Source organism: Armigeres subalbatus, unplaced genomic scaffold (assembly GCF_024139115.2).
Source record: "Armigeres subalbatus isolate Guangzhou_Male unplaced genomic scaffold, GZ_Asu_2 Contig1086, whole genome shotgun sequence".
NCBI classification, from domain to species: Eukaryota; Metazoa; Arthropoda; class Insecta; order Diptera; family Culicidae; genus Armigeres; species Armigeres subalbatus.
Genome location: NW_026941831.1, coordinates 35,451 through 62,162, shown reverse-complemented (window position 1 = coordinate 62,162; position 26,712 = coordinate 35,451). Strand labels below are relative to the sequence as shown.

The 26,712-nt window shown below is 46.3% G+C and overlaps 3 protein-coding genes across 3 annotated transcripts; 1 reads left to right on the top strand and 2 right to left on the bottom strand.

Moving 5' to 3' along the window:
• Positions 1-8,870: 8,870 nt before the first annotated feature.
• LOC134202201 (uncharacterized) lies at positions 8,871-10,256 on the bottom strand. The gene is made up of 4 exons (XM_062677256.1): positions 10,101-10,256; positions 9,844-10,030; positions 9,307-9,786; positions 8,871-9,052 (listed from the first exon to the last, which is right to left on the bottom strand). The coding sequence occupies exons 1-4, from the start codon at positions 10,254-10,256 to the stop codon at positions 8,871-8,873; spliced, it is 1,005 nt and encodes a 334-aa protein (XP_062533240.1).
• Positions 10,257-10,705: 449 nt separating this feature from the next.
• LOC134202200 (uncharacterized) lies at positions 10,706-11,602 on the bottom strand. Its single transcript, XM_062677254.1, has one exon. It carries the CDS (start codon positions 11,600-11,602, stop codon positions 10,706-10,708), a length of 897 nt encoding a protein of 298 aa, XP_062533238.1.
• An 8,457-nt stretch (positions 11,603-20,059) lies between these two features.
• On the top strand, positions 20,060-20,803 carry LOC134202199 (uncharacterized). The gene has a single exon (XM_062677253.1). It carries the CDS (start codon positions 20,060-20,062, stop codon positions 20,801-20,803), a length of 744 nt encoding a protein of 247 aa, XP_062533237.1.
• Positions 20,804-26,712: the final 5,909 nt, after the last annotated feature.

The following is a 26,712-nucleotide window of genomic DNA, read 5'->3' as shown; positions in this document are numbered from 1 at the left end:
AAGACAACAGAGCAGTGTTTGCTTAGCTAGGGCATATTGCCCCCCCTTCCCCTAATTTTTCGTTGGCGCTTGGTGTGCTTTTTTTTTTCCTCGTTTGTCGGGTGAAGATCACTGCGTCCAGATTTTAGGACTATTGTGATATACCCTTTTGCTGTGAAATACGCAAGTTATCTCAGTAACATGTTTGTCACTGAGATACCTTGGTATCGACTGAACTCAAGACCATCTATTATTGATGAATAGAGATCCTGAGTTACAGTATGTGACTCCCCCATTCTGGCAAGACTAGCTTTATGAAGCCAACCACGTCCTTGGGGGATAAGATCCATATGTCAGCAGGCCCTAAAAAGGCTTGCTGAGAACTTGAACCTACGTTGGGTGAGAGCACTGCAATAGCAAAGGATGTATTCTGATGTTTCTCTCTCCTCGTCACAGAAGCGGCAGTTTGAGGTTTGGTTTGCTCCGAGCTTTTGTAGATGGTATCTGCAGGGGCAGTGTCCAGTTATTAGACCGGTGTAGATGTTGAGATCCCTTTGTTGAGACCTAATAGTTGTTGGGTTTTCTTGGGGTTAATCGTTACGAGCCTTTTGGATTGGCTCGTAAGGGAAGTGCATTCCAGTTTGATGTGATTTGACTGACCATATATTTGTTCAGTTCCATTTTTACAGAGCAGTCTGAGATCCCGCAGAAGGGCTCAGGGCCAATGAACCTTTCATTAGATCCATTCCTGGCTAGCTCATCAGCAATCTCGTTTCCCTCTAGACCCGTATGTCCTGGGATCCAATATAGGTAGACTCGATTGCGTATGGATAAGTTTTTCAAAGCCAGAATGCATTCCCACACTAGCTTTGAGTTACAAGTGTAGTTGGTGTGCTTTGGCTGAGCCCCGACCATTTATTATAAACATAAAAGCATATGGAGACGCATGGTACATTTGTGTGATGATTCATCTTGTGCCTAAGCTTTTTATGCAAATTTCCTCTCAACCGTTTTATTACATAAATGAACAAGTGTGCACGCATGGGTATGGAACTTGTATTAAGGAAAACCTGAACCTAATTGCATGTTGTGAAGTACATGTTTTTGGTTAACATGTCGAATACTGCGATCAAAAAATCATTATGGTCGTTTTATGCAAATGTTCTAGGTTCTCCATATTGTCTATTGGTGTTCTTTAATACTTGAAAACCAGGTAGCCAGCGACGTTGGAAACCTTGGTCTAATGCTGACAGTTGAGCGAGATTCACTCCTCTCAGGAGGATATTTAATCGAGCGGATGTGCTCCTCCATGTTAGAAGCGTTTCAGAACTGAGTAGAGGTTTTTGGCTTCTTGGCTTCTTTGGATGATTGAGAAGTTGAAAAACCGAGTTATTCGTTGAAAGTATCTACGTGTCGGGATCAGCAGGAATTATATCCAGGGGCATGGTGACCTCTTCACTGTCTGCTGTGTGCTATGGGGCTTTCCAACGATATGATGAGGGTTGACCAAACCGATTGTTCTTGCTGAATTTCCTGGCGTCGCAAAGTTTGGTTCTAGTAGGGAGGTATGAGGGACTGGAATTCTTCGTTGCCGATGTAACAGCATCCTGGTTTCGTCATAGCTTGTGCATACTTCGACCATGTCTTGCAGATCTGTTGGTCGTGCTGCCGTGACTATCGCCGCATAGTCCGCGTTCATGTTTTTCTTCACGATGAAGAACTTCTCCTCTTCGGCCATCGGTGGTGAGATGAAGCGAAAAAGCGCTGCAATGTCAGGGTAGTACTTGGCAAAAGATTCATTCTGTCCTTGGAAACGAAAGCTGGCCTCTAGTCGTAGTATTTGCGCGTACCCGCTTGGTAGAAATTCCCTCCGGATTTCGTTTTTGAAGTTTTGCCATGAATATAGTCGACGTTGAGACATGGCTCGGGCATACAAATCCAGGGCATCATCTTGTAGTAGATGTTTGATAGAAGACAGCAATGTTTCGTCATTCATCCCTTCCGATCCAGCAAAGGTTTCTACCCGGTCTAGGAAGATGTTGAGCGACGTGTTGTCCTTCTCTCCTCGGAATTTGAATGGCCAGTTGTGGACTGCTTTCATCATTCTTCGATCTTCCCAGCGCTCTGACCGCGGTGCTCTTTCTCGTCGTTCCCTCCGTGCTAACCGTTCTACCAGGTCTGCATAAAGGCTTGTACTATTGGATATGATGTTTCGGAACGTGAGATCATTGTTGTTCATATCATGTATGCTTTCGTTGCCGTGTTGCCCCGGATCCACTCTCTGCATCGATCTTCCTCTGCCGCTCATGTTGGATCGCGCTTCCTGTAGACTTTTACCGTTAATCCCCTTCCACGACCAACTTCTAATGAGGAACTAGTTGCCGACAGCTGAGGTTGGTGTTCTTCTCTGATGTCGGTGTTGTGTGTATGTTGGTTGGTTTTGTCCCCGGAAACTTCATCCAGCACTGGAAGTTGATTCTCAACTATGCTTCTTCTGTCCTCGAAACTTCTTAATCCGTATGGTGATTCTTCTTGGGCTGTTTCGGCGAACCCAGGATCGATTAGGTTCATGGATGCGTTGCCTTGCTGGTGGAAGTTATTGTCCATTCCTAACCGTGAGTACGCTTCGTTGGAGGTTTTCTGCTGCACTGATTCTTGATTCGCGTTACCTGCTTTTTCTGACAACTTTCTTCTGGTAAGATCGGTACTACCACTGCACTCTCACCCCGATCTGTCCGCTTTTCATACTGCACCAATGCACAATCCACTTCGTCTATTAACACTTTGACAAGCGAGCATAACGTATCTTTTATGCCCACGAAAGCCGCGAGAGGTTGAACGATTTCCAACCTGGTCTTGTAATAAATAAGACGCGAACGTAACTTTCTTAGCTCCCCGATCCTGAGTTGACAAATTTCCAGGTTTGACGTAGAGCTCATTACATGTTCTGAGCTATACCCAGCCGGATCATGGAGCTGATCTTCTTGTGCCATCAAATCTTTAAGCTTCAAAACCTTGTTTCGGTGAGTACAAGGTCCGAGGTTGACTACGAAACGAAATGCTAATTCGTAATCAATTTCCTCATTACTCAAGTGTGTTAAGTCCATCGTAAATTAGCTTTAATAAATCTTAATCCTAACCAACCATATAAGCTGCACAAACTCTGTGTGAGCTGAACTATCCTTTAATCTTAAAGCCGCTGTATTTAACTAATTTTGTAATACCAAATATGTGGGGTATTTAGTTGGGCGCCAGTGTTATGAAATTCCCGTTACGGTAGAGCAAGGTAAAGTAGCTACCTAAGTGGATTACTCACAAACACTGGGGGCTAAAGGCACAACCAAATAAAAAACAACAGTCTCATGATTCAACACATTATATTCATAACGCTTTTCATTTTTCCCTGCTCTGGGCTCCTACTTCTCCTACTCTGTGAGATTCTAATCTTATTTAGGTGCACTGACTCACGATTTGCTGCATCATAGTGGCTGCTCGGGGCCGTGCCAGCCCTGCCTGACCGAGCGGCCTGGCCGCGCTCTCCTCAGCGCGCGCCCTGCCTGTCACGCGTTGCCGCTCGAGCGGAGCCTTCGATGCCGAACGTTCGCACAGCCGGCTAGCCCTGTTATTCTCCTTCCGTCTCGCGCTAGGTTCACTCGCCGACAGAATTTCGAAATCGTCCAAAGGTCGTGGCCTACTGCCGTCGTTCCGTCACCACTCGCCCCGTTTCACCGCTTGGCACCCGACACGAAAATCAAACCTACGAAAGAAGCCCTGCGGACGGTGGAGCATTAATAGGCTGTCTGCGATTTCAATTACCGTGGGCTTACCCTTGATGGGGCTTCTCTTCCTGCGGGCGATGCTAATCCAAGGTCCACTGCCTTTTCGCGTCTGGTGCGCTTGCGGGTATCCACTGGTTGACGGGGTCTCAAGCGCCGACGTACTCCCTGCCTTGGCTGAATTGGGACCTACGCAGTGGCCTGCAACTGAAGCAACCGCTGACGTCACGTATCGGAGTTTTATTCGGTGCCGGAGAGTGGAGAGGCCCGAATCACAACATATGTTTTTAGAATATGCTCCGTCTTATTCAGTAGTGTTCTGCTCACCTGTCAGATAACTATTTCCCTGATGGTCCGGCTTTTAGTATCCAAATCAGTGCCCTCTAAACGGCTCCTATTCCAGACCACGCGCTCGTAGATTCTGGAAAACAAAATGGCCGGTCCTTGAGTTTCCAGTCGAGATCAAAAGATTTGTTGGCTTACCGTCACACAAGATGACCCGATTCTGCTTCGAATTCCTTGCAAGGAATTCCGAATTATACGACTTAACAATCATGCACAGGGCAACTCAAGTACCACTTCCGGCTTTTCTTTCGTTTTCACGACTTTTGCCACCTCACGCTAGCAGTCCAAAATGTACAGTTGCAATTTTCTGTCGTGCAAATCAATGGACGTACGATTTGTCGCGGGGCCTAGTGCGAACTGTTTCTCTCGCTGCTCTGACGTCCGTGCCGATCTGCGATCGGCGACGCCTGCTTCTAGTCGTCGGAGCGGAGACTCACTTGAATTGCTGAGTGTAGGTAGGCGTGAGAGTTCTCTGGCCACACGTTCTCTCACTTCCGTCTCTCGTGTTGGTTTGGCGAGCAGCGGTGGTGATGTACAACAGCCAAACATTAATTCACCCGCATGTGTGCTTGTATCGGTGTCGTTTCAGCGATAAATGAGTGCTGTCCAATGAGCAGCTCGAAGTAGCTCGAAGTTGTTCCCGTCCTGCTCGTTCTTTTTTGTCAACAAACGGGCATGAGCGTGACAGGAACAACTTCGAGCTACTTCGAGCTGCTCATTGGACAGCATTATGGTGTTGCGTTTCGTTACTCTCGATGAACGCGCACCCGTGTGAGTTTGTGTGTGTTGCATATATCAGTCATACTGTGGCGAGGCGATTATGTTTCTGTGGCTAGCTGGACAGGATTTCAGCAAAGAGTTCAACAGGGGTGTCCGAACTGTGATACACGGGACAGTGCGTATTTTGATTTTACTTTGTTATTTTCTAATGTGTCATGAGACTATTTTATTACGTTTTTTACGTTAGCACATACGAATAAACTAAAACGTAACAAGCGCACTATCCCAGGTCCTGGTATTGGATGCAACTCTAAACAGAGCTGATATAATGGCCTCGTGGTGGGTTAGGAGCTATGCGCAGTCTCAAAAAGTCGTCACTGAAACCAATCATTTTATATAATATCGGAGATGACATGACTTGCTACAATCGGCAACGATTTAAGGTAGGTTAAGGTAAGATAATCTACGACGAATTACAAACCCAAAACATTGACGTGCTGCTGCAAGAAATTTGCTAGACCTGACAAAAAGTGTGGAAAAGCCGGTTACCTTCTTCCAAAGCAGAGCTTGATGAGCTATAGCTCTTCCTAGATGAATGTTGCGTACAGAACTAAACGGGTACTGCTCTGCCGTATCTATGTTTCGACGCTACACTGGTAGATGGTTCGAGAAGATCCGAAGTGAAGTGAAGTGTTGATGAGCAATAGTATGTGTCACTATCTTACTCACTAACTCAACTTAATCGTGCGTTCAATGCTACGCATCAAATGTGGATCGCGTGGTGTGTGTGTGTATACAAATTAACCTCCACTGTCTGGCAGTGATGATATGGAAGAAAGTTGGCTGTTGAAACAGTCAGAATTAATCCGGGAGTTAGAAAGTGTTAGCTCTACTGTAGCTCCAGTTACCCATTTCAGAATGCCTGGTATTTCATGTCCATTCCGAGGTCACTATCACTAACAGTAAGCCCCGTCTGGTTATTCCACTGTTTATCAGATGGATAAAGGTGTCATAATCAAACTTCCGGATTCGAAATAATTTATTTTGAATCTAGCGTGCATATAGTTCAAGGCATTATATTTGTTTTGTTGAATAGATGTTTCTTACCATTTTAATGTTCCTCACATTTACTAGTAATTATTTTCGGAGGGTCCGCAAATCGTCCTCCACCTGATCGATCCACCTTGCCCGCTGTGCACCTCGCCTTCTTGTTCTCATCGGATCGTTGTCGAGAACCATTTTCACCGGATTACTGTCCGACATTCTGGCTACGTACCCGGCCCACCGCAGTCTTCCGATTTTCGCGGTGTGGACGATGGATGGTTCTCCCAACAGCTGATGCAACTCGTGGTTCATTCGCCTCCTCCACGTACCGTCCGCCATCTGCACCCCACCATAAATGGTACGCAACACTTCCCTTTCGAAAACTTTCAGTGCGCGTTGGTCCTCCACGAGCATCGTCCAGGTCTCGTGTCCGTAGAGAACTACCGGTCTTATAAGCGGTTTGTAGATAATCAGTTTGGTACGGGGGCGAACTCTATTCGATCGGAGCGTCTTGCGAAGTCCAAAGTACGTACGATTTCCAGCCACTATGCGTCTCCAAATTTATCTGCTGGTATCGTTATCGGCGGTCACCAGTGAGCCCAAGTACACGAATTCTTCAACCACCTCGATTTCGTCACCACCGATAGAAACTCGTGGTGGGTGGCTTACATTGACTTCTCTTGAGTTTCTTCCTATCATGTACTTCGTCTTCGACGTATTGATGACTAGTCCAACCCAAAGTTACGTGCCTTGATATCAATGTCGTCGGCGAAACGAAATAACTGGACGGACTTCGTGAAAATTGAAAATCGTACCACTCGTGTCAATCCCTGCCCTTCGTATTACTCCCTCCAAAGCGATGTTGAATAGCAGACACGAAAGACCATCACCGTGCCGTAACCCTCTATGCGTTTCGAAGGGACTCGAGAATGCCCCTGAAACTCGAACTACGCAATCACCCGATCCATCGTCGCCTTGATCAACCGTATCAGTTTATCCGGAAATCCGTTTTCGTGTATTAGCTGCCATAGCTGGTCCCGATCGATTGTATCATATGCGGCTTTGAAGTCGATGAATAGATGATGTGTGGGCACGTTGTATTCGCGGCATTTCTGCAATACCTGACGTATGGCGAACACCTGGTCTGTGGTAGAGCGTTCACTCATAAATCCCGCCTGGTACTGCCCCACAAACTCTCTTGCAATTGGTGTTAGTCGGCGGCATAAAATTTGGGAGAGTACCTTGTAGGCGGCGTTCAGCAATGTGATTGCGCGGTAGTTGCTACAATCCAGCTTATCGCCCTTTGTGTAGACACGACACCTTCCATCCACTCCTGCGGCAGAACCTCTTCCTCCCAAATCTTGGTAATCACCCAGTGCAGCGCTCTAGCCAGTGCCTCACCACCGTGTTTAAACAGCTCTCCTGGTAGTAGGTCAACTCTAGGGGCTTTGTTGTTTTTCAGCCGGCCGATTTCTCCTGGATTTCCTGGAGATTCGGAGCCGGAAGTCGCATGTACTGCGCGCGTGCTCCTAGGTTCATTACCATACCGCCACCGTTGTCTGCCATATCGCCATTCAGGTGCTCTTCGTAGTGCTGCCGCCACCTTTGGATCACCTCACGCTCGTTTGTAAGAAGGTTCCCGTTCCCGTCCTTACACATATCGGGCTGTGGCACGTGACCCTTCCGTGAACGGTTCAACTTCTCATAGAACTTTCGTGCGTTATTAGCGCGGTACAGTTGCTCCGTCTCTTCACGGTCTCGATCTTTCTGCTGGCGCTTTTTCCTCCGGAAAATCGAGTTTTGTCTGTTCCGCCCCGGTTGTATCGTGCCTCGTTCGCCCTCGTGCGGTGTTGCAGCAATTTCGCCCATGCTGCATTCTTCTCCTCAACTAACTGCTCACATTAGCCGTCATACCAGTCGTTTCTCTGATCCGTGCCTAGTGTAGCGGCTGTGGTGCTTCCAATGGTGGATCGAATATCTCTCCAGCCATCTTCAAGAGATGCTGCGCCTAGCTGCTCTTCCGTTGGGAGTGCCACTTCCAGCTGCTGCACGTAGTCTTGGGCTAGTCTACCGTCTTGTAACCGCCCAATGTTTTGCCGCGGCGGACGACTCCGACGCGTGTTGTACACCGTCAAGAGTTTTGAACGCAGACATACTGCAACGAGGTAGTGGTCGGATTCAGTATTCGCACTGCGGTAAGAGCGTACGTTCGTGATGTCGGAGAAGAATTTACCGTCGTATAGAACGTGGTCGATTTGGTTTTCCGTTACTTGATTAGGTGATTTCCATGTGGCCTTGTGGATATTCTTGCGGGGAAGAAAGTGCTTCGGAATACCATTCCGCGGGAGGCTCGTTGGTGGTGCCACAGCTTTGGTAGAAGGTAGCCGCTCAATGCCCGCTTTTCCACACTTTCTGTCCTGTCCAGCAGATTTCCTGCAGCGCTACGACACCGAAGTTGCGGGGATGTAATTCATCGTAGATTATCCTGTCGCAACCTGCGAAGCCTAGCGACTTGCAGTTCCATGTTCCAAGCTTCCAATCGTGATCCTTTATTCGTCGCCTAGGTCGTTGCCGATGGGGGCCCTCCTTAGCCGTGTGGTAAGACGCGCGGCTACAAAGCAAGACCATGCTGAGGTTGGCTGAGTTCGATTCTCGGTGCCGGTCTAGACAATTTTCGGATTGGAAATTGTCTCAACTTCCCTGGGCATAAAACTATCATCGTGATAGCCTCATGATATACGAATGCAAAAATGGTAACTTGGCTTAGAAACCTCGCAGTTTAATGTAATGCCAATAAGAAGAAGAAGATTATTCTTCAGGATTCGGAGAGTGCAGCGACTAGATGTTCATCAGGGAAGCTGGTAGCGATTCATCCACGACGATGACCATGCGACCGGGTTGTATTTCATTGTTGCGGGCCGCATATCTCGTATCTCGAACCAATTCCTGCAGATATTCCTTTCGCCAGTGGCTCCAGAAGCGTTGTACGAGTAGCTGCCAATTCTGCTACATCCCAAGGGTACATTGTGGTTGCAGCTGATAGTCTGGGTCGGGCAGGGCGGATATCGATGTTCCAATAAGGAAGTGCGCCGGTGTCAGCGCTGCTAGATCGTTGGGGTCGTCGAACATGGGCAGCAGCGGACGCGAGTTCATGGCAGCTTCGATCTGATGCAGAACGGTGTAGTAACCTTCGAATGTAAGACGAGTGCTTCTAAATTGCCGAAAGAATGTTTCTTGGCAGTCTTGACCGCCGCTTCCCATAGGCCACCGAAATGTGGTGCCTTTCGGGGGTGTCAAGTGCCAAGTAATCCCTTTTAGGGCGCAAGCGGCGGAGATTTCTCCTGCTCTCTTTCGCTGTGAAATCTAGCAAAAAGTTCCACCAATTCCCCTTTCGCTCCCTCGAAATTCTTGCCATTATCCGAATGAATATGGGCTGGCATACCCCGTCTCGAAATGAATCTCCGCAGGGCGGCGAGAAATCTCTGGGTAGATAAATCTCCAACTAATTCTAAGTGGACCGCCTTGGTGGTAAAACACACAATAACTGCCAGGTAAGCCTTTGCGGGGGCGGCCCGCTTGTGGATCGGCTTCAGGTATAGGGGACCGGCGTAGTCAACGCCGGTGATCGAGAACGGGCGATTTTGAATGACCCGCGAGGCTGGCAGCTGCCCGATTTGCTGTTGCGCAAGCACCGGACGATAGCGTGAGCATCGGAAACAGTTTCTGACGACAGTTTTAACCAAATTTCTTCCATTGAGCGGCTTGTATTTTTCGCGTATAGTTGATAGAAGCAGACGCCCGCCGCCATGGAGCAGCTGGCGATGATAATCTTCAGCGATCAACTGGGACAACGGATGATTTTTAGGTAGGAGGGTGGGATGCTTCGATTGAAAGGGAAGCTGGGAAAGATGCATGATTCCATCTGAATCCAAAAAAGGATAGAGACGCCTGGTGAATGAGTGCTTGGAAACTGGGTTACCTTGATGAAGCTCCTTGACTTCTGGCTTAAATGTATCATGTTGAACAAGGCGGACTAGCAGGGTATTGGCATGGGCAAGCTCTTCAACAGTAAGTATTTCTGAGTTGACATTTTCTTGGGGCGCTACGAGAGGTTGTGTTCTAGCTTTGGCACGAGTTTTTTGCAGCAAAACGGAGGCAGTATGCGACTGTGTGCAGTAATCGCGTTTACGAAGACCAACGCAGGAACCACGAATTGATACTGGGTAAGGTTTGTACTGATACGATCACTGTTTTTTCCTCCAAATCGTCCTCAGGTACGGTGTTTGTATTCGAGATTGGCCAGGCTGCCTGAGGGTACGCCAACCAAGTAGGACCTTGCTTCCAAACGTCGTTGCTGACAAACTCATCTACCGACATTCCACGAGACACCATATCGGCGGGGTTTTCCGAGCCAGATACATGATGCCATTTTCCGTCGTGTGTATAATGCTACACCTCGGCGACTCTATTAGCGACATTATTCCGATACTTTCCACGTGCTCGGTGGTGCGCGAATCCAGTATAGACATACAACGGAATCTGACCAAAAGTGCGATGCCGACACATGTATACCAATTGCTTCTTTCACGCGATAATGTAGATGCGCTGCTAATACGCAAGCACACAGCTCTAAACGGGCGATGGACAGCCGCTTCAAGGGCGCAACCTTGCTTCTCGAAGCCAATAGCCGAATTTGAACAGTTCCCTGAGAGTTTTCACATCGAACGTAGGTGCAGGCACCATAAGCAGACATTGATGCAACGGTAAAGGTGTGAAGCTCAACAGTGGCCTCCTGGAGGAACGCGTAACGATCGATTCTATAAACGGTGATCTTTGGTAGCTCATGCCTGAACCTTCAAGCGATTCGACGTCCACTTCCTTAGCTCGAAGCCTCCTTTGTTAAGCAGATCCGATAGCTCTATTCGAAGCTGGACTGCTTCTTCCACGGAATTAGCCCCTCCAATATAGTCATCGACATAGAAATTTTTGCGCAACGACGGTCCTGCCATAGAATACGCATCACCTTCATCTGTCGTAAGCTGCTGCAGAGTGCGAGTGGCTAGATAGGAGGAAGGAGCTAGGCCATAGGTTACGGTCAGAAGTTCGTAAATCTGGACAGGAGTACCGTTGGAGAATCGGAACAGAATACGTTGCAGAGATCGGTCTTCTGGATGCACTTGTACTTGCCGGTACATTTTAGCGATGTCTCCGACAAGGGCATCCGGATAAGTGCGAAATCGCAGGATGAGGGAAAGAAGGTCATCTTGGACCACCGGACCCACGCATAGTGCTTCGTTCAATGAGAAGCCAGTGGAAGTACGAGCCGAACCATCGAAGACGACTCTAACCTTTGTGGTAGTACTATCCTCCTTCATCACGGGGTGGTGCGGCAAATAATATGTTGGATGTTTAGTACCATCGTCCGTCTCGACTAGCCGCATGTGGCCGAGGGAGAGGTACTCCTTCATAAATGCGTGGTACTCTTCTTTTAATGTTAAGTCTCGATTGAGGCGACGTTCGAGCTGATCGTAACGCCGAAGAGCATTGTTCTTGGAATCTCCAAGCATCGCATCAAAATCAGCTTTCTTTGGTAAGCGTACGATGTAACGACTGTTTTCGTCCCTTGAGGTAGTGGATTGGCAAACCTGCTCGTAATGACGTTCTTCTAGGGAATAACTATTACAAACAGTCAGCTCCTCCGTTTTCCAAAATCGTTCCATGCTTTCTTCCAGGGTCATCATGGAGACTGCGACGACGCTGGGATGGGTAATTGTTATTGAGCGGGATGAACCAGGTTAGCGGAACCCGCAACGACCCATCCAAACACGCTGTCCACCAAAAATTGGTAGATTATTGGCTAATTGCAAATGAGCGGAACTAGGGAAAAAGGAATGAAAATGCTTCGCCTTGTCGACTCGCTGCTTTTTGTTGAATGAGGGATCCGCTAACGACAAGTCCTGGGGGATCTGCCAAGTTTGTACCGATACATCCTGAGCTGGGAGGTCGGCTGTAACGGTATCCATCAACAGAAATTCTGCACCGCACTCGAAGTTTCCATTTCGTGACGAGCATATATGGACTCTCGAACCCTTTTAGACAAGTTACCAGCCCCTTGGATGGTAACATTCACTGCATCTCTCTTCAACTGTAGTCTGCGTGCAAGGCGATTAGTTATGAGGTTTGGCTGGGAAGCGCTATCAAGCAAGGCACGAGCTAAATGGTCCTGACCGTACGCGTCGACGACTTTCACCAACACTGTTGAAAGGAACACATCTTCACGAGGCACGATGGCGGATGCACTGACTGGCAACGACTCGAGGAACACATTCAATAGCTGCAACTGTCGATTGAGAAGCCGATTAGATGGTACGATCATTAGATTGAGTTGTTTGTGTTGGTATGGAAATGTGAGCAGAAGAAGATTCGTTGGTTGGTCTCGATGCATCACCGGAATGCAACATACTGTGATGGCGCTTGTTGCAATGCTTGCAGTTGAAGTTCGACGGACAATTTCGAGCAATGTGATCACCCTTCAGGCAATTGTGGCAAAGACGTTTGTTAGAAACAAGCTGTTGTCGTTCGGAAAAAGAAAGGCAATTGAATTTCGCACATTTCATCAGCGGATGTTCTTGGTTGTAGGCTGGACATCTGTTACTGGAGCTCGAAGTGGAGGCGCACGATGAAAGACGAAAGTGAGATGGCCTTTTGGAAGCATGCACAGAACCAGTCGATGATGAGGAGTGTTGATGATGATTCACCAGAATTGATTCCAAAACTCGCAACCGACGTTGAAGGAAATCGATTAAGCACTCATATTTCGGATCATTATTGCTTGACGCATAGTCCTCCCATGCTTTGAGTGTTTCATCGGGAAGCTTAGTACATAGAAGATGTTCGAGAATACTGCTCCAGGAGCCCGTTGTTTCACCAAGTTGACATAGGGTTTTAGTGTGTCGTTAAAACTCATCCACCAGTGTGTGAAGTGATGTGGCAGTTTCCTTTCTTGCCGATGGAATGTCGAAAAGTGCCTGGAGGTGCCGCTTTTTCAACAAGTAATCGTTGGCATAACGATCAACCAATGCTTGCCATGCTAGGTTGTAATTGGCAGAACTAATTCCGATGGACTCTATCAGCTGCGCAGCTTCGCCCTTTAAAACTGCCCTCAGGTGGTGGAACTTTTGAATCGCCGATACGTCGACATTAGAGTGGATCAACGCCAAGAACGTATCATGAAAGCCCAGCTACTGCATATAGTCCCCGTCGAACTCAGGAAGCGATATCATCGGCAATTTTTTTTTAATAAGAACAGGAAGTTTTGCGATAAGATTGGCTTTAATTTTGAAGAGTCGAGGCTCAAAGGAAGCACGGACGTCACGATGGGTTTGCCTACCTTCCTCAGCTTCTTCGGAATCCTCCAGGTGAGCCTGCACCTCTTCCAGAGTGGCCCACATGCTATTTAGGCATTCCAGACGAATGGTCACCTGCGCCTGGTCACGTTGCTCGTCGTAGGTTTGAATGAACGCCTCTGCCCGACCCAGTGCGTCGATCATGGTAGTCCTCCTCGAAATCAACGTTGCATGTTACCGCGGAAGCGTCATCTTCGCGGGAACAATCTACGACCCGTAGAACGTCGAAGAAGGTTCTGTCGAACAAAAGACCACGATAGACCCGACGAGAATAGCGTTAAACGCTTGGAACGGTACTCACCTATTCCAAGCAATATTATCCTTGTATTTGTATTTTTAATAAATGTATTTTTGTCTTTTATTTTTAATAAATCTGCTATCAAGAACCAGGTGGCGCACGCTCTGTGCGAGCTGATGCCGATATTGATGACGTCGCAACAAAAAATCCACCAATTTCCGATTAAAATCCACTCATCATGCGTTGATCGGCGTATACAGATGCCTACGAGGAAAAACGGGCCGAAAAAGCGCGGCTTTGCGTCGATGCAAGAATGGCTTGCAGCTATGGTGCGATAGGGTGGCTTCGTCCTTCTCTTCAATGGCGGAATCACGATGGCGTACTCCACCTGACCAGAAAGTATTCGTACGTAGCGGCGTCGGCCTATTTATTTATTTATTTATTTATTAATCGGACAGGTAACTACCTGCGACCCAATAAAATCGAGCCTTGTATTCAATGACAACAAATTGTCTCTCCTTCAGCGCAATGGCGGGACCAAAATGGCAGCGCCCAGTGGTCGTCCCACGTGCAACGGACGGATGCGGGATCCCGAACGGTATCGACGTATCCTGGTCACGGCACCAGTTTTATGTTGGCGCTTACCATCAATTCTTACGTTGTGCTTCCTTAGTCGTTTGTTCTCCAGTGAACGATACCGGAGAAGCAGCAGTGCAGCGCAGGTAAGTTGATTCCGGTTTCTTTTACAGGTTCCACCCAGAAGCGATGGCCGACTTCTCGAGGCAGAAGATGATCAACGAGATCCAGTTTCATGCACAACTTTTATTTTCTCCACTTCACAGATAGTACAATTTACTTTACAGAAAAAACTGATCTTGGGGCTTGACTTATATTTTATTTTTCTGAACTGTTTTACTGCACTGCTAATTTCGGACTGACTTTATACAATTTTCGCAAATACTATAATTTGATAAGAAAATTATTTTGAGCTTTTTAGTGGAATGTTTTCACCTGTCATAAGACGAGTTTAAACAATCCCATTGAATTCCACCACTTAATTGTATCCTGACAGATACGTATTTCGACCTCAACAGTAAGGCCGTCTTCAGTGTCTCGTACTTGACTCGACTTCCAGGCAGTAAGGCAGGCAGGCAGTAAGTCGAGTCAAGTACGAGACACTGAAGACGGCCTTACTGTTGAGGTCGAAATACGTATCTGTCAGGATACAATTAAGTGGTGGAATTCAATGGGATTGTTTAAACTCGTCTTATGACAGGTACTATAATTTGCTCTTCGTGTCTACATCTGGGTTGCCAGTATTACGCGGCGAAATACAAATTTTTCGCACTCAGCTCTTTTATTGAGGAAGTGAAACACGCATTGATGAAATTGCATACAAGTTATCTCTAACGAATGAGTCAAATCGATGAATGTTCAAACACAAGTTTTTCATTTTTCTGTACCCAATCGGAACCTACCAAAACCTGAACTGGGCATATTCGAAAATTCTAGATTTTTATACAAATACTGTATGAGGTCTTACAATTGTGCAAGCTTTTCTTACAATATTTGTTTGAGATCTAATATTGTTAGGAAATCTAACAGTCGCTGGTTGGGTGTGTTAAAGAGTTCAATGAGTACTACTCGTTAACCCCATTTTTGGAAAATGGCACATGCGTCACTTTTACAGCAGATTACGGCAGTATTAAGGTAGATGCGGTGTCGCTTTACTAATATGCAGAATGCTCAGCAATCGGTAGCTTTTCCACTGAATTCCTAAATTAATCTTCAGATCTTATTTTGCTTATGAAACATGTTACGTCGACAATTAGGGTAAATGCTCCGGTTCGTCATCTGGTCATTATTCTTCAACATGAACATTAAAAAGCAAAATGACTCGTTTATTGTGCTCGCATGTCGAATTATTTGATTCCAGCATCAGACAAATATGGGCGCGTGAGATGAAAACCGGAATGGCTTCCCTATCCCCCTGATTTCTCGCTATCCTAATTTGCCGTCTCCGCTAACTCCGGTCGAAACCAATTAGAATTTGAATAACACAATCATGCATCATCTACGGTTTCAGTGGGTTCCATATTTATGGCGCAAAGTTTCAGAATTACACAACCCATTCCCATCTCGCTTCACCCCGAAGCTCCTCGCTCGGCCCGAAATGTGTGCAGAGCATCATCGGAAGCGGAAACTACACTAACCCACCGAGTTTGTCCCCGGGCGAGGCGGGAACATGCATGCTTATCGTGGCACTAAAATAAGTGACTGTGGCATCAGGATCAGCAGCAGAAGTTCGTTGCCTGCGCTCGTATGAAGCTGTGTCCTGTTTCTGGCACTTTCTGGATTAAATCTAAAAGATAGCAGCGAAAAAAAGCTCAGTACGAGTTCTGTAGCAAACTTTGTCCGTGTGGGGAGAGGTTATCGCGCTAATAATTTTGGGATATAAGGAAACGAGATACAGAGATAAAACCAGGACTGAAATTGAAGTTATTGTTGCACTGGCAGCAATACGGGATGGTGCTGAGACTGGTGTTTGGTGTCTTGGTGTCGGGCGGCAGGGTGGCGGCGGCGGAGCAATGTCTTTTGCTATTAAATAAGTACCAGTTTCTGTTACAATGTCGAAGTCTTTTCATGGGAAAACGTACAGAATGATGGTGATAAAAATAATGATAGAGAGAAAGGAAAAATCACTGCTTGTCAAAATTATCTGTGATTGCAGAGCTGGCTATAACATTCGGGTGATATTGAAAAAAATCTGATATTTCAAGGAAAGAAATGACAAAGTTAAACAGTTGAAGCTTCATGGATTCTTACTTTGCTCTAGAAGCAAAATATTGCGATATTAAAGCCGTAATTCTTTAATAGGCTCGCTGAATTTAGTTACCTGTTTACGGTCGTGCACTTACTTACTTATGAACCCTGTACACCCGACTTCAAAGATCTCCATCTTGAGCGACGTCCAGCTATCGCTTAAACCTGTCGCTGGTTAGATTTCGGTCGGCTTCTTTTATTTCTTTATTGAGACTTTTAATAATGAAACCACGGGGTCTGCCTCTGCTGCGATGTCCCTCTGAGTTCCAGGTTAATGCTTGTTTACAGATTTGGTTTCGGCCCCAGCGTTAGGTTGAACTTACATAGAGTATGGGCGACCCAGCCCCACTTTCGATCCCGAATTTCAGTTTCTTTCTATTGACAACTGGCGATGTTGTTTGAGATCCAATTGTGAGGCCACCAGGCCCGAATTATGTACCGCAGGCATCTGTTGATAATCACCTCCAGCCTGCAGAATGTTCTCCACTGATACACACCATGTTTCACTGGCGTATAGCAGCACGCGTTAGAATTTAGCGTCAGATTTCTGATTTTGGTGCGTTCACTTATTTGCCTGTTTTTCAGATATTTGTAGAATGACACGGACAATATGATCCACATAGGATTTTCCGGCACGAAATCCGGCTGGCTGCCGCCGAAGAGTCGCATCGATCTTCTCCTGGATCCGGACTAGGATCAGAGCTTAAAATATTCATCTTCATGAAGCAACTTCGGTCCGAATTTTGACAAACATCGCATGATTATTCAAAACATAGAATGACATAGTCAAACGACTACTACACAAACTCATTCATTCGACTGTCACTTAGTGTGCTTACTATGTGCAGAAAAAAACATAATTAGCATTTATTATGTTGATGTTTACCTTTGAAAGTGCCTCGCGGATGAAAATCGGATTCAGTTCTATGTGATAAATTACTTTACTCATCAGAAACGTGTTCGGAATTCATATAATTTATCAATTTGTAGAATAGTATAGCATAGCATAGCATATATGATTGTACCAATCGTGGGTGGCTATACAATGCTCAATTGAGCAATCTACTGTATATTGTCGCAAATTGGTACTTGGGATTAGTACCTTTTCCTATACAGTAGCAGTTGTATACCTGGCCACGTCCTTACAATCACGGAAGGAAGGGAAGGAATGTTAGTTTAACATCTACTAGTGAAGATGCAGGGAACCCATACTACCTTCATAGATGTCTCGGGAAGGAAAATTTGTGGTAGTGGGAAAGGTGAATAATAGGGAGCTCTATTCGACAATATAGAGCGTTTGTCAATAACAGTATATGCTGAAAAAATAATAAAATATATTCATCAATTTACTTACGAACCGTCCTAGGGAAAAACAAAACAAAACTCAACATTTCGGCAAATCGCGCGATCGTTCTGCCGTCCGAAACAAGAGCCAACACGCACTGAACTAATTAACTTTATTACCGGCCGCGCAATGCAAAACACAAAATTTCGGCAAATCGCGCGATCGTTCTACCGTCCGAAACAAGAGCCCAACAAACACGCACTCATAATTTATCAATTTGTAGAATGTGCAAAAATATTCAATGACTAATATTCAATCGAATATTGACAGTCAAGAGCTGACTTTTAATGTGTCTGGAAGTGAGCTGACAAGTGAAGACAGGTGGACTTCACCAAAAATTTTCGATTATTTTACACTCTGGCTAGGATAACTTTGCCTAGAACTTTAAGAACGGTACACAGCCTTTTTTGGCACCTCATCTAATATATCATGCATCCAGTCGACGGTGAAAATTGCCGTGTCCCAGATATGTATTACGAAATAAACGATGCAGTAGTTGAGTGGATCTTATGGGGTCAGCTTTGAGCAGCTCGGCTGAAATGCGATCGACCCCTGGGGCTTTGGTCGATGTCATGCTTTGGATGGCTTTTTGAATCTCTAGCAGTGATGAAGCTTCGATATTGACGCGTATTATACTTTGGATCTAGATCATGCCGAGGTGGTGGTGGCCTGGCTGGCACATAAAGAAGTTGTTAGAGTGCTTGAACCAATGCTTCAGCTGATCAGTTGGTTCAGTCACTAGCTGACAATTCGCGTCTTTCACAGGCATCGCTAAAGGTGTAGCCAGGATTTCGAGCAGGGGGGAGGGGCGACTTTTTAAGATGTTCTGAATCGTAGTTTTGGCAAAAGCTACAAAATTGTTGTATTGGATTTATTGCATGTTCTGAATTTTTATAAAAACTCATGAATATTAGTGCTTGGCAAATGTAGCAGCTGGAATAATTTCAAGAGGAATAATTTCAAAATGTATTGTATGATGGACTTTTAGTTCGAAGGTTTTTCTACAACTCTCCGTAACAGGTCGATGTTCGAATTCCACTATTAAAGAAATTACGGTGCTAGTTGCTATATTTATACTAAATGATAACGCAATATGCAATCATTTAGTCAAAGTTACTGCTACTAGCGCTATCGCTCCTTTATTACTGAAATTCAAACAACCAACTGTTAGGCAGAGTTGTAGATAAACCTTTGCACTAGAAGTCCCCCATACAACACATTTTGAAATTCAGCCTCTGGAATGAGTTATTGACAAACTACTAAATGATCGAAGGCAGATTACTAAATGATCGATAACATCCTTGCCGAAGGAGAATTCCCAACTAGCTGGCGAAATGCCATCATCGTTCTCATACCAAAATCAAACTGCAGCGACAGCGGACCTGCTGCGTTTCGTCCAATCTCGCTCACCAGCTGCATGGCGAAACTATTTGAACGGATTATAAACCGCCGGTTGATCACCGAACTGAAGTCGACGGGACGTCTTGACAAGCATCAGCATGCTTTTTGTGCCGGCTGAGGTGCTGACTCCTACTTTGCTGAATTGTAAAAGTATCTTCCAACCGCTGATAAACATGCTTTGGTGGCTTCCTTGAATCTTTCCAAAGCCTTCGATATCACTTTGAAATATGGAATTTTTCGCAGCTTGAAGTCTTGGCGGATACGTGATCGTATGATAAATCTGCTGAAAAGTTTTTTTTTTAAAAAAAAGATCGTTCCAAGTATCCGTAGAGATCCATCCATCAGATCCAGCATCTACTAGAAAACGGAGTACCACAAGGTTCAGTTCAATCAGTGACACTGAGTCTTCATCGCAATGCAACCCATGTTTCGAGTCATACCAACAAAAGTCAACATATTGTTGTACGCGAACGATATGCTCCTCGTAGTACATGGCAAGAAAAACGAGGGGCTACACCGAAAACTACATGCCGCTGTCAATGCTGTCAACAAATGGGCTAGAAGCGTTGGTTGCACCATGTCGCCATCGAAGTCACATATTTTCTACTGCAGCCCAAATGTACGCCGAGAACCTTCGCCGCAAATTTCCATCGATCGAGTCCCCATCCCAAGAACTAACCGGTTAAGAATCTTAGGTGTAATCCTAGATCGAACCATGACGTTCAAGCCTTATTGCCGAAATGTGAAAGAAGCCTGCGAATCTCGGTTGAGAATTCTTCTGATGTTCCGAGCCAAACTCCCACGTGGCAGCCGTCTTTCTTTGCTGCAGGTTGCATCTGCACTAGTAACCGCAAAATTGATCTATGGTATTGGACTAGTGAGTAGAGCAGAGCCTTCTACTCTGCACACCCTCGCCCCCGCTTACAATAAAATGGCCCGCTATGCCTCTGGAGCATTCATTACTAGCCCTATAAATTCGGTAATGGCCGAGGCGGGTACATTGCCTTTCGAACTGCTCGCTACACAGGCCACATCTCGGACGGCTATTCGACTACAGTCCAAAAATACCAACTATGCTGTAGCACTCACTCAACGAACATTTGATCGTCTTCTAGAGCTAACGGATTCATCGCTTCCCGCAGTTAGTCAGCAAGATCGACTGATCGATCGCGTGTGGCATGCCCGTAAACCGGTTGTTTTGTGGGACGTGAAAATAAAAGTACGCGCTGGCGATCCACCGGAGAAAGTTCAGCCTATTGTTCGACAACTCCTAGAAACGCGATTCAATCGATCAACTGTCGTTTACACCGATGGTTCCAAAGACAGCAACGGTTCTACAGTAGGTGCCGCATTCTTCAACAATGGCATTATGGGAACGTACAGCCTTCCAAAAGAATGTAGTGTTTTCTCTACTGAGGCCTATGCCCTTAAAATGGCCGCTGCCATTCGTAAATTCAATAATGAACTAGTGATTCTAACGGACTCTGCTAGCTGTCTGATGGCGCTGGAGGCTGAGAAGTCTCGACACGCTTGGATACAGGAAGTGGAGCGAATAGCTCAAAGCAAACCAATACGATTCTGTTGGGTTCCTGGACATGCTGGAGTTAACGGTAACTCCAAAGCTGATCGACTAGCCAACGAGGCCAGAAGACAACCAACCATCGACGTTGCAATCCCTGCTGAGGATGCGGTTAAAGCCATTAAAAAAGCAATACGCCGTCAATAGGATAACCAATGGTTTGAGTGCAGAGAATCCAATCTGAGGGAAGTGAAGTGCGATACAATCTGGTGGACTGAGCGTGGGAGTGCCGGCGATCAGCGTGCACTTACACGATTGAGGATAGGTCATGCACGGTTGACCCACACTTTTTTATTAAAGAAAGAGCCTCCGCCGAATTGTGACTGTTGCGGCTCGGCTCGGATGTGAAGCACTTGATCCTTGAGTGCAGAAAGTTTGTCGAAGCACGACGAAAATACGACATCGGTACAAGTTTACGTGACGCTTTGGATAACAGCGAAGAAAAATCGACGAGAATGTTAAGCCTTTTTCGTGAAGCTGGTCTATACAACAAACTGTAGAAAATTTGCAAGGAGCGAAGTGACGGCGCAGGAATCGACAATACTACACAAAGTCTTTCCCCAGTGCCGGATTCATTTCATTTCATTTATTTAGTTAACATCTAAACAGATAACAATGAATCAACAATTTGACGCCACAATGCACGGTTCGAGGCCGCATCTCTCCATCCTCGGATACGCCCCACGCTCGCCAAGTCGTTTTGCACCTGGTCTGCCCATCTCGCTCGCTGCGCTCCACGCCGTCTCGTACCTGCCGGATCGGAAGCGAACACCATCTTTGCAGGGTTGCTGTCCGGCATTCTTGCAACATGTCCTGCCCATCGTGCCCTTCCGGCTTTAGCTACCTTCTGGATACTGGGTTCGCCGTAGAGTTGGGCGAGCTCATGGTTCATTCTTCGCCGCCACACACCGTCTTCTTGCACACCGCCAAAGATGGTCCTAAGCACCCGTCTCTCGAATACTCCGAGTGCTTGCAAGTCCTCTTCGAGCATTGTCCATGTTTCATGTCCGTTGGTCCATGTTTCATTTGGTGCGGTGGCGAATCTTTTTCGAACGCAGTTTCTTCTGGAGCCCGTAGTAGGCCCGACTTCCACAGATGATGCGCCTTCGTATTTCACGACTAACGTTGTTGTCAGCCGTTAGCAAGGATCCGAGGTAGACGAATTCCTCGACCACCTCGAAGGTATCCCCGTCTATCGTAACACTGCTTCCCAGGCGGGCCCTGTCGCGCTCGGTTCCGCCCACAAGCATGTACTTTGTCTTTGACGCATTCACCACCAGTCTAACTTTTTTTGCTTCACGTTTCAGGCGGGTGTACAGTTCTGCCACCTTTGCAAATGTTCGGCCGACAATGTCCATGTCATCCGCGAAGCAAATAAATTGACTGGATCTGTTGAAAATCGTACCCGGCTGTTACACCCGGCTCTCCGCATGACACCTTCTAGCGCAATGTTGAACAACAGGCACGAAAGTCCATCACCTTGTCTTAGTCCCCGGCGCGATTCGAACGAACTGGAGTGTTCGCCCGAAATCTTCACACAGTTTTGCACACCATCCACCGTTGCTTTGATCAGTCTGGTAAGCTTCCCAGGGAAGCTGTTCTCGTCCATAATTTTCCATAGCTCTACGCGGTCTATACTGTCGTATGCCGCCTTAAAATCAACGAACAGATGGTGCGTTGGGACCTGGTATTCACGGCATTTTTGAAGGATTTGCCGTACAGTAAAGATCTGGTCCGTTGTCGAGCGGCCGTCAACGAAGCCGGCTTGATAACTTGATCCATCTCCTCGCACTCCGCTTCTTCCAGACGGCGTTTCTTCTCCTGAAAAAGGCGGGTCTGCTGTCTCCGCTTCCGTCTATAACGTTCCACGTTCTGCCGGGTACCTTGCTGCAGCGCGACCGCCCGCGCTGCGTCCTTCTCCTCCAGAATCTGTCTGCACTCTTCGTCGAACCAACCGTTCCGTCGACTTCGACCCATATACCCGCCGTTGTTCTCCGCTGCGTCGTTAATGGCTGCTTTGACTTTATTCCAGCAGTCCTTAAGAGGGGCCTCATCGTGCTCTCCCTCTTCCGGCAACGCTGCCTCGAGATGCTGCGCGTACGCAGTGGCGACATCTGGTTGCTGCAGTCGCTCTAGGTCGTACAGCGGTGGTCGTCGGTACCGAACATTGTTGATGACGGATAGTTTTGGGCGCAGTCGATGTTAGTGCCACGATATGTCCTGACGTCGATAATGTCGGAGAAGTACCGTCCATCAATCAGAACGTGGTCGATTTGTGATTCTGTCTGCAGTGGTGATCTCCAGATGTACCGATACGGGAGGCTGTGTTGGAAGTAGGTGCTGTGAATGGCCATATTCTTGGAGGCGACGAAATCAATTAGTCGTAGGCCGTTTTCGTTCGTCAGCCGGTGAGCGCTGAACTTTCCAATAGTCGGTCTAAACTCCTCCTCTTGGCCAACCTGAGCGTTCAAATCTCCTATGATGATTTTGACGTCGTGGCTTGGGCAGCTTTCGTACTCACGTTCCAGCTGCGCGTAGAATGCGTCCTTATCATCATCAGTGCTTCCGGAGTGTGGGCTATGGACGTTGATTATGCTGAAGTTGAAGAACCGGCCTTTGATCCTCAACCTGCACATTCTTTCATTGATCGGCCACCACCCGATCACGCGCCTTTGCATATCGCCCATCACTATGAAAGCTGTTCCCAGCTCGTGTGGGTTGCCGCAGCTCTGGTAGATGGTATGACTACCTCTAAACGTTTGCACCATTATTGAACCAAACCTCCTGCAGCGCTACGATGCCGAATCCACGGTCCTTGAGCACATCGGCGAGTATGCGTGTGCTCCCGATGAAGTTGAGAGATTTGCAGATCCACGAACCGAGTTTCCAATCGCTAGTTCCTTTTCGTTGCAGTGGTCTTTTCCGATGGTTCCGGTCCGTACTCTCTTGTTGATTGTTCGTTGCTTATGATTTTTTAAAGGTTGGCTTGCAGGGCCTGACACCAAACCCCCTAAATTTCCGGAAGACCATTCCTCCTTATTTCCGGTGGACCATGGTGCACAGTTTCACTTAGAGTCCCTCGCTGGCACTCGGACGATGATCAGCCGCCCATAACATGGAGAACATACGCTGTTGTGAGCCGATCCTGACATGGAGAACAGACGCTCAATAAGATTTGCACCTCCGGAGAGGAGCAAACCCCCCTTCCCTGTCAGCATACGACCATAGTTCCCACCGGGGTTGGTTACCCGATCTTCCCTAAGGTTGCTCGTATCCCGGCCAGCACCGCGGGGAGATAGGAATAGGAGTTGCTGGGTAAGAGGCTAAGGACCGCGAGATGGGGTCTATTTTATTCCTTCAGGTACGCGAAGTACCAATGGTACGCTTTACCCAGCATTTGCCGTGCCAGTGTCGAATGTTGCCGGTAATTCTGGAAGCGATAGTGTAGTAGTCTCGGTAATGGCTGGCACTGTGGGACAAGACGTCGCACAGGTCAGAAAACTGGTGCTCCTTAATTCAAGCAAATACTGCCGTGCATAATCTCTTTTCAGGTAATCCACAATACTGGAGGAGAGCTTCGTAGTCGGCCCTGTCCTACGGGACACTCCGGCGGCTGATAAGGTACCGCCAGCGCTAGCATAAGAACAGATGAAGAAATTTAAGGAAACGCAAAATGAAGTACAAGCAAAAAAGTACAATAATAGAATAGGAGAACAACGATAGACAAGTTCATCACAATACCTATAAGTAATGCAGAAGATCAGGCACGAATGCACCCTTGCGGTGTGAAGTGTCCCAAATAAATAATAATAATAATAACTATTTCCTTATCAGTTCAAAAAATTTTGAAATCAAATCCACAATTAACAATAGCTGACTGAGGACAGAAGAGACTATCCGGCAATCTCATGGTCGGCTAGCTAATAGATTTCTCGCAACACAGAAAAACTTAAAACTTCACGGACTGTCGTCATGGCATTGACTATTGAATAGCAGGCCACGACTTTGCCTCTTTTCTCGTCGGGCAACGAACGGAGTTGCACGCTCGATAAGACAGCACACAAGCGATCAACCAACGGATAGCTCGTTCGGTGGAATTAGGCCGCAAATTTGGCGATCCTGCCAGGTTGTTCCTGGTAGGAAATTATTGTTTTGTAAGTATCCTGTGGGCGTGATTGGGACATTTTCTCATCGGTTTCGAGTTGTGATGTCGAAGGGAAGAGCGCCGGAATAAATTATTTCTTTTCTCATCGTTTTCGACTTGTGATGTCGAAGACGTTCTGGAAAAGCGTTGGATGGAATGATTTGCTCATCGGTTTTGGCTTGTGATGTCGAAGGCCTCTGGAAGAGCGCTGGATTGAAAAATGAATTGTTTTTCAAAGGTTTTGACTTAAAAAGTCGAAGGCACCCTGGAAGAGCGACAGCATAAATTAGGTATTTCTTTTCTCATCGATTTTTTGCTTGTGTAGTCCTAGGTGCTCTGGAAGAGTATCGGATTGTTGCAGGCTTAAGCTTGCAGGGCCAATACAGAGTATATTTGGAGAGCCACCGATATTGTTTTGGTTTTTCCGTTCGCGTGCCATCAAATTGTATTGGAAACGGTCTGCCGAATCGAATTTTATTGGTTTTGGATTGCAATGCTGGATATATTTGCAAAAAAAGAAGGAAAGCTGGAGAATCATTAACATGAAATAGTTGACATTTCAGAAGGCTAAAAAAAAGGCTGGATTAATTTGTTTAGTAAATATGCATTTGCGTATTTGTATGTGGATTTTGAATTGAAAAATTTGATTTGGATTGTTTTTGATATTGGTTTTAAATGAAACATTTGATTTTGATAATGGGTAACATGATTATTAGATTTTGAAACTGGAATTGGCTTGGTTGCAAATATTGATATTAATATTACTTGCGGTTAGCGGCAGATTAGATTAGAATCAACTTTTGATTATAAGCTAGAGATTGTATTTGAAAGACGGACTTGGATTAGAATAGGGTAAAAGTTCCGATAGTCGTGGGTGTTCCTATAGTTGCGGTAGTGCTATTTTTACAAAATTCACGTCTCAAACGCAGCAACCCATCTAGTCTACCAATTTGTTGACATGTCAATAGACGAAATAACAGAAAACAGCTATGGATTTCCCGTAAAATCGGTAAAGTATCATTTAAATACCTTATATTTTTCTCAGCGTTTCACCAATAATTGCGGTAGTGTTCCTATAGTTGCGAGTCCCATGTGAAAACAATGAGATTCGCAACTATAGGAACCCGCATTAAAAATTATCGCAACTATTGGAACACTGCACCAATAATTGGAGGTACCATTTTAGGAAACAAAGATGCGTGTTGCTGCAGTTAGCTTCGTTTTTGGATGAAATATAGTAAAAGTGAAATGAAGTATGGACTTGGTGTGAACCAACAAATAGTGATAGATCGTACTTAGTTCCTCCACTATTGGGTCTTTTACCCTATTAGTTGTGAAAATTGGATATGAATATCTTCTATATAATAAAAATGAAGTGGTCTGTGTGGTATGTGGTATCAGCATAACTCGAATACGGCTGAATGGATTTTCTCCATTCTTCTCCTCAGCAGATTATTATTATTATTATTTATTCAGACTAAGGCCGTAGTGGCCTGTGCGGTATATAAGAGTCTTCTCCATTCGGCTCGGTCCATGGCTACACGTCGCCAACCACGCAGTCTACGGAGGGTCCGCAAGTCATCTTCCACCTGATCGATCCACCTTGTCCGCTGCGCACCTCGCCTTCTTGTGCCCGTCGGATCGTTGTCGAGAACCATTTTCACCGGGTTACTGTCCGACATTCTGGCTACGTGCCCGGCCTACCACAGTCGTCCGATTTTCGCGGTGTGAACGATGGATGGTTCTCCCAGCTCATGCAACTCGTGGTTCATTCGCCTTCTCCACGTACCGTCCGCCATCTGCACACCACCATAGATGGTACGCAGTACTTTCCTTTCGAAAACTCCAAGTGCTTGTTGGTCCTCCACGAGCATCGTTCAGGTCTCGTGTCCGTAGAGGACTACCGGTCTAA

Excerpts from the sequence above, each read along its gene's own strand:
- LOC134202200 (XM_062677254.1), bottom strand. The coding sequence starts at position 11,602 with ATGACCCTGGAAGAAAGCATGGAACGATTTTGGAAAACGGAGGAGCTG.
- LOC134202201 (XM_062677256.1), bottom strand. The coding sequence starts at position 10,256 with ATGGTGTCTCGTGGAATGTCGGTAGATGAGTTTGTCAGCAACGACGTT. Across the intron at positions 10,031-10,100 it reads AAAAAACAGTGATCGTATCA|TCGCATACTGCCTCCGTTTT; the intron begins GTACAAACCTTA and ends TACTGCACACAG. Across the intron at positions 9,053-9,306 it reads GAGATTCATTTCGAGACGGG|GTTACTACACCGTTCTGCAT; the intron begins GTATGCCAGCCC and ends TTACATTCGAAG.
- LOC134202199 (XM_062677253.1), top strand. The coding sequence starts at position 20,060 with ATGGCCGAGGCGGGTACATTGCCTTTCGAACTGCTCGCTACACAGGCC.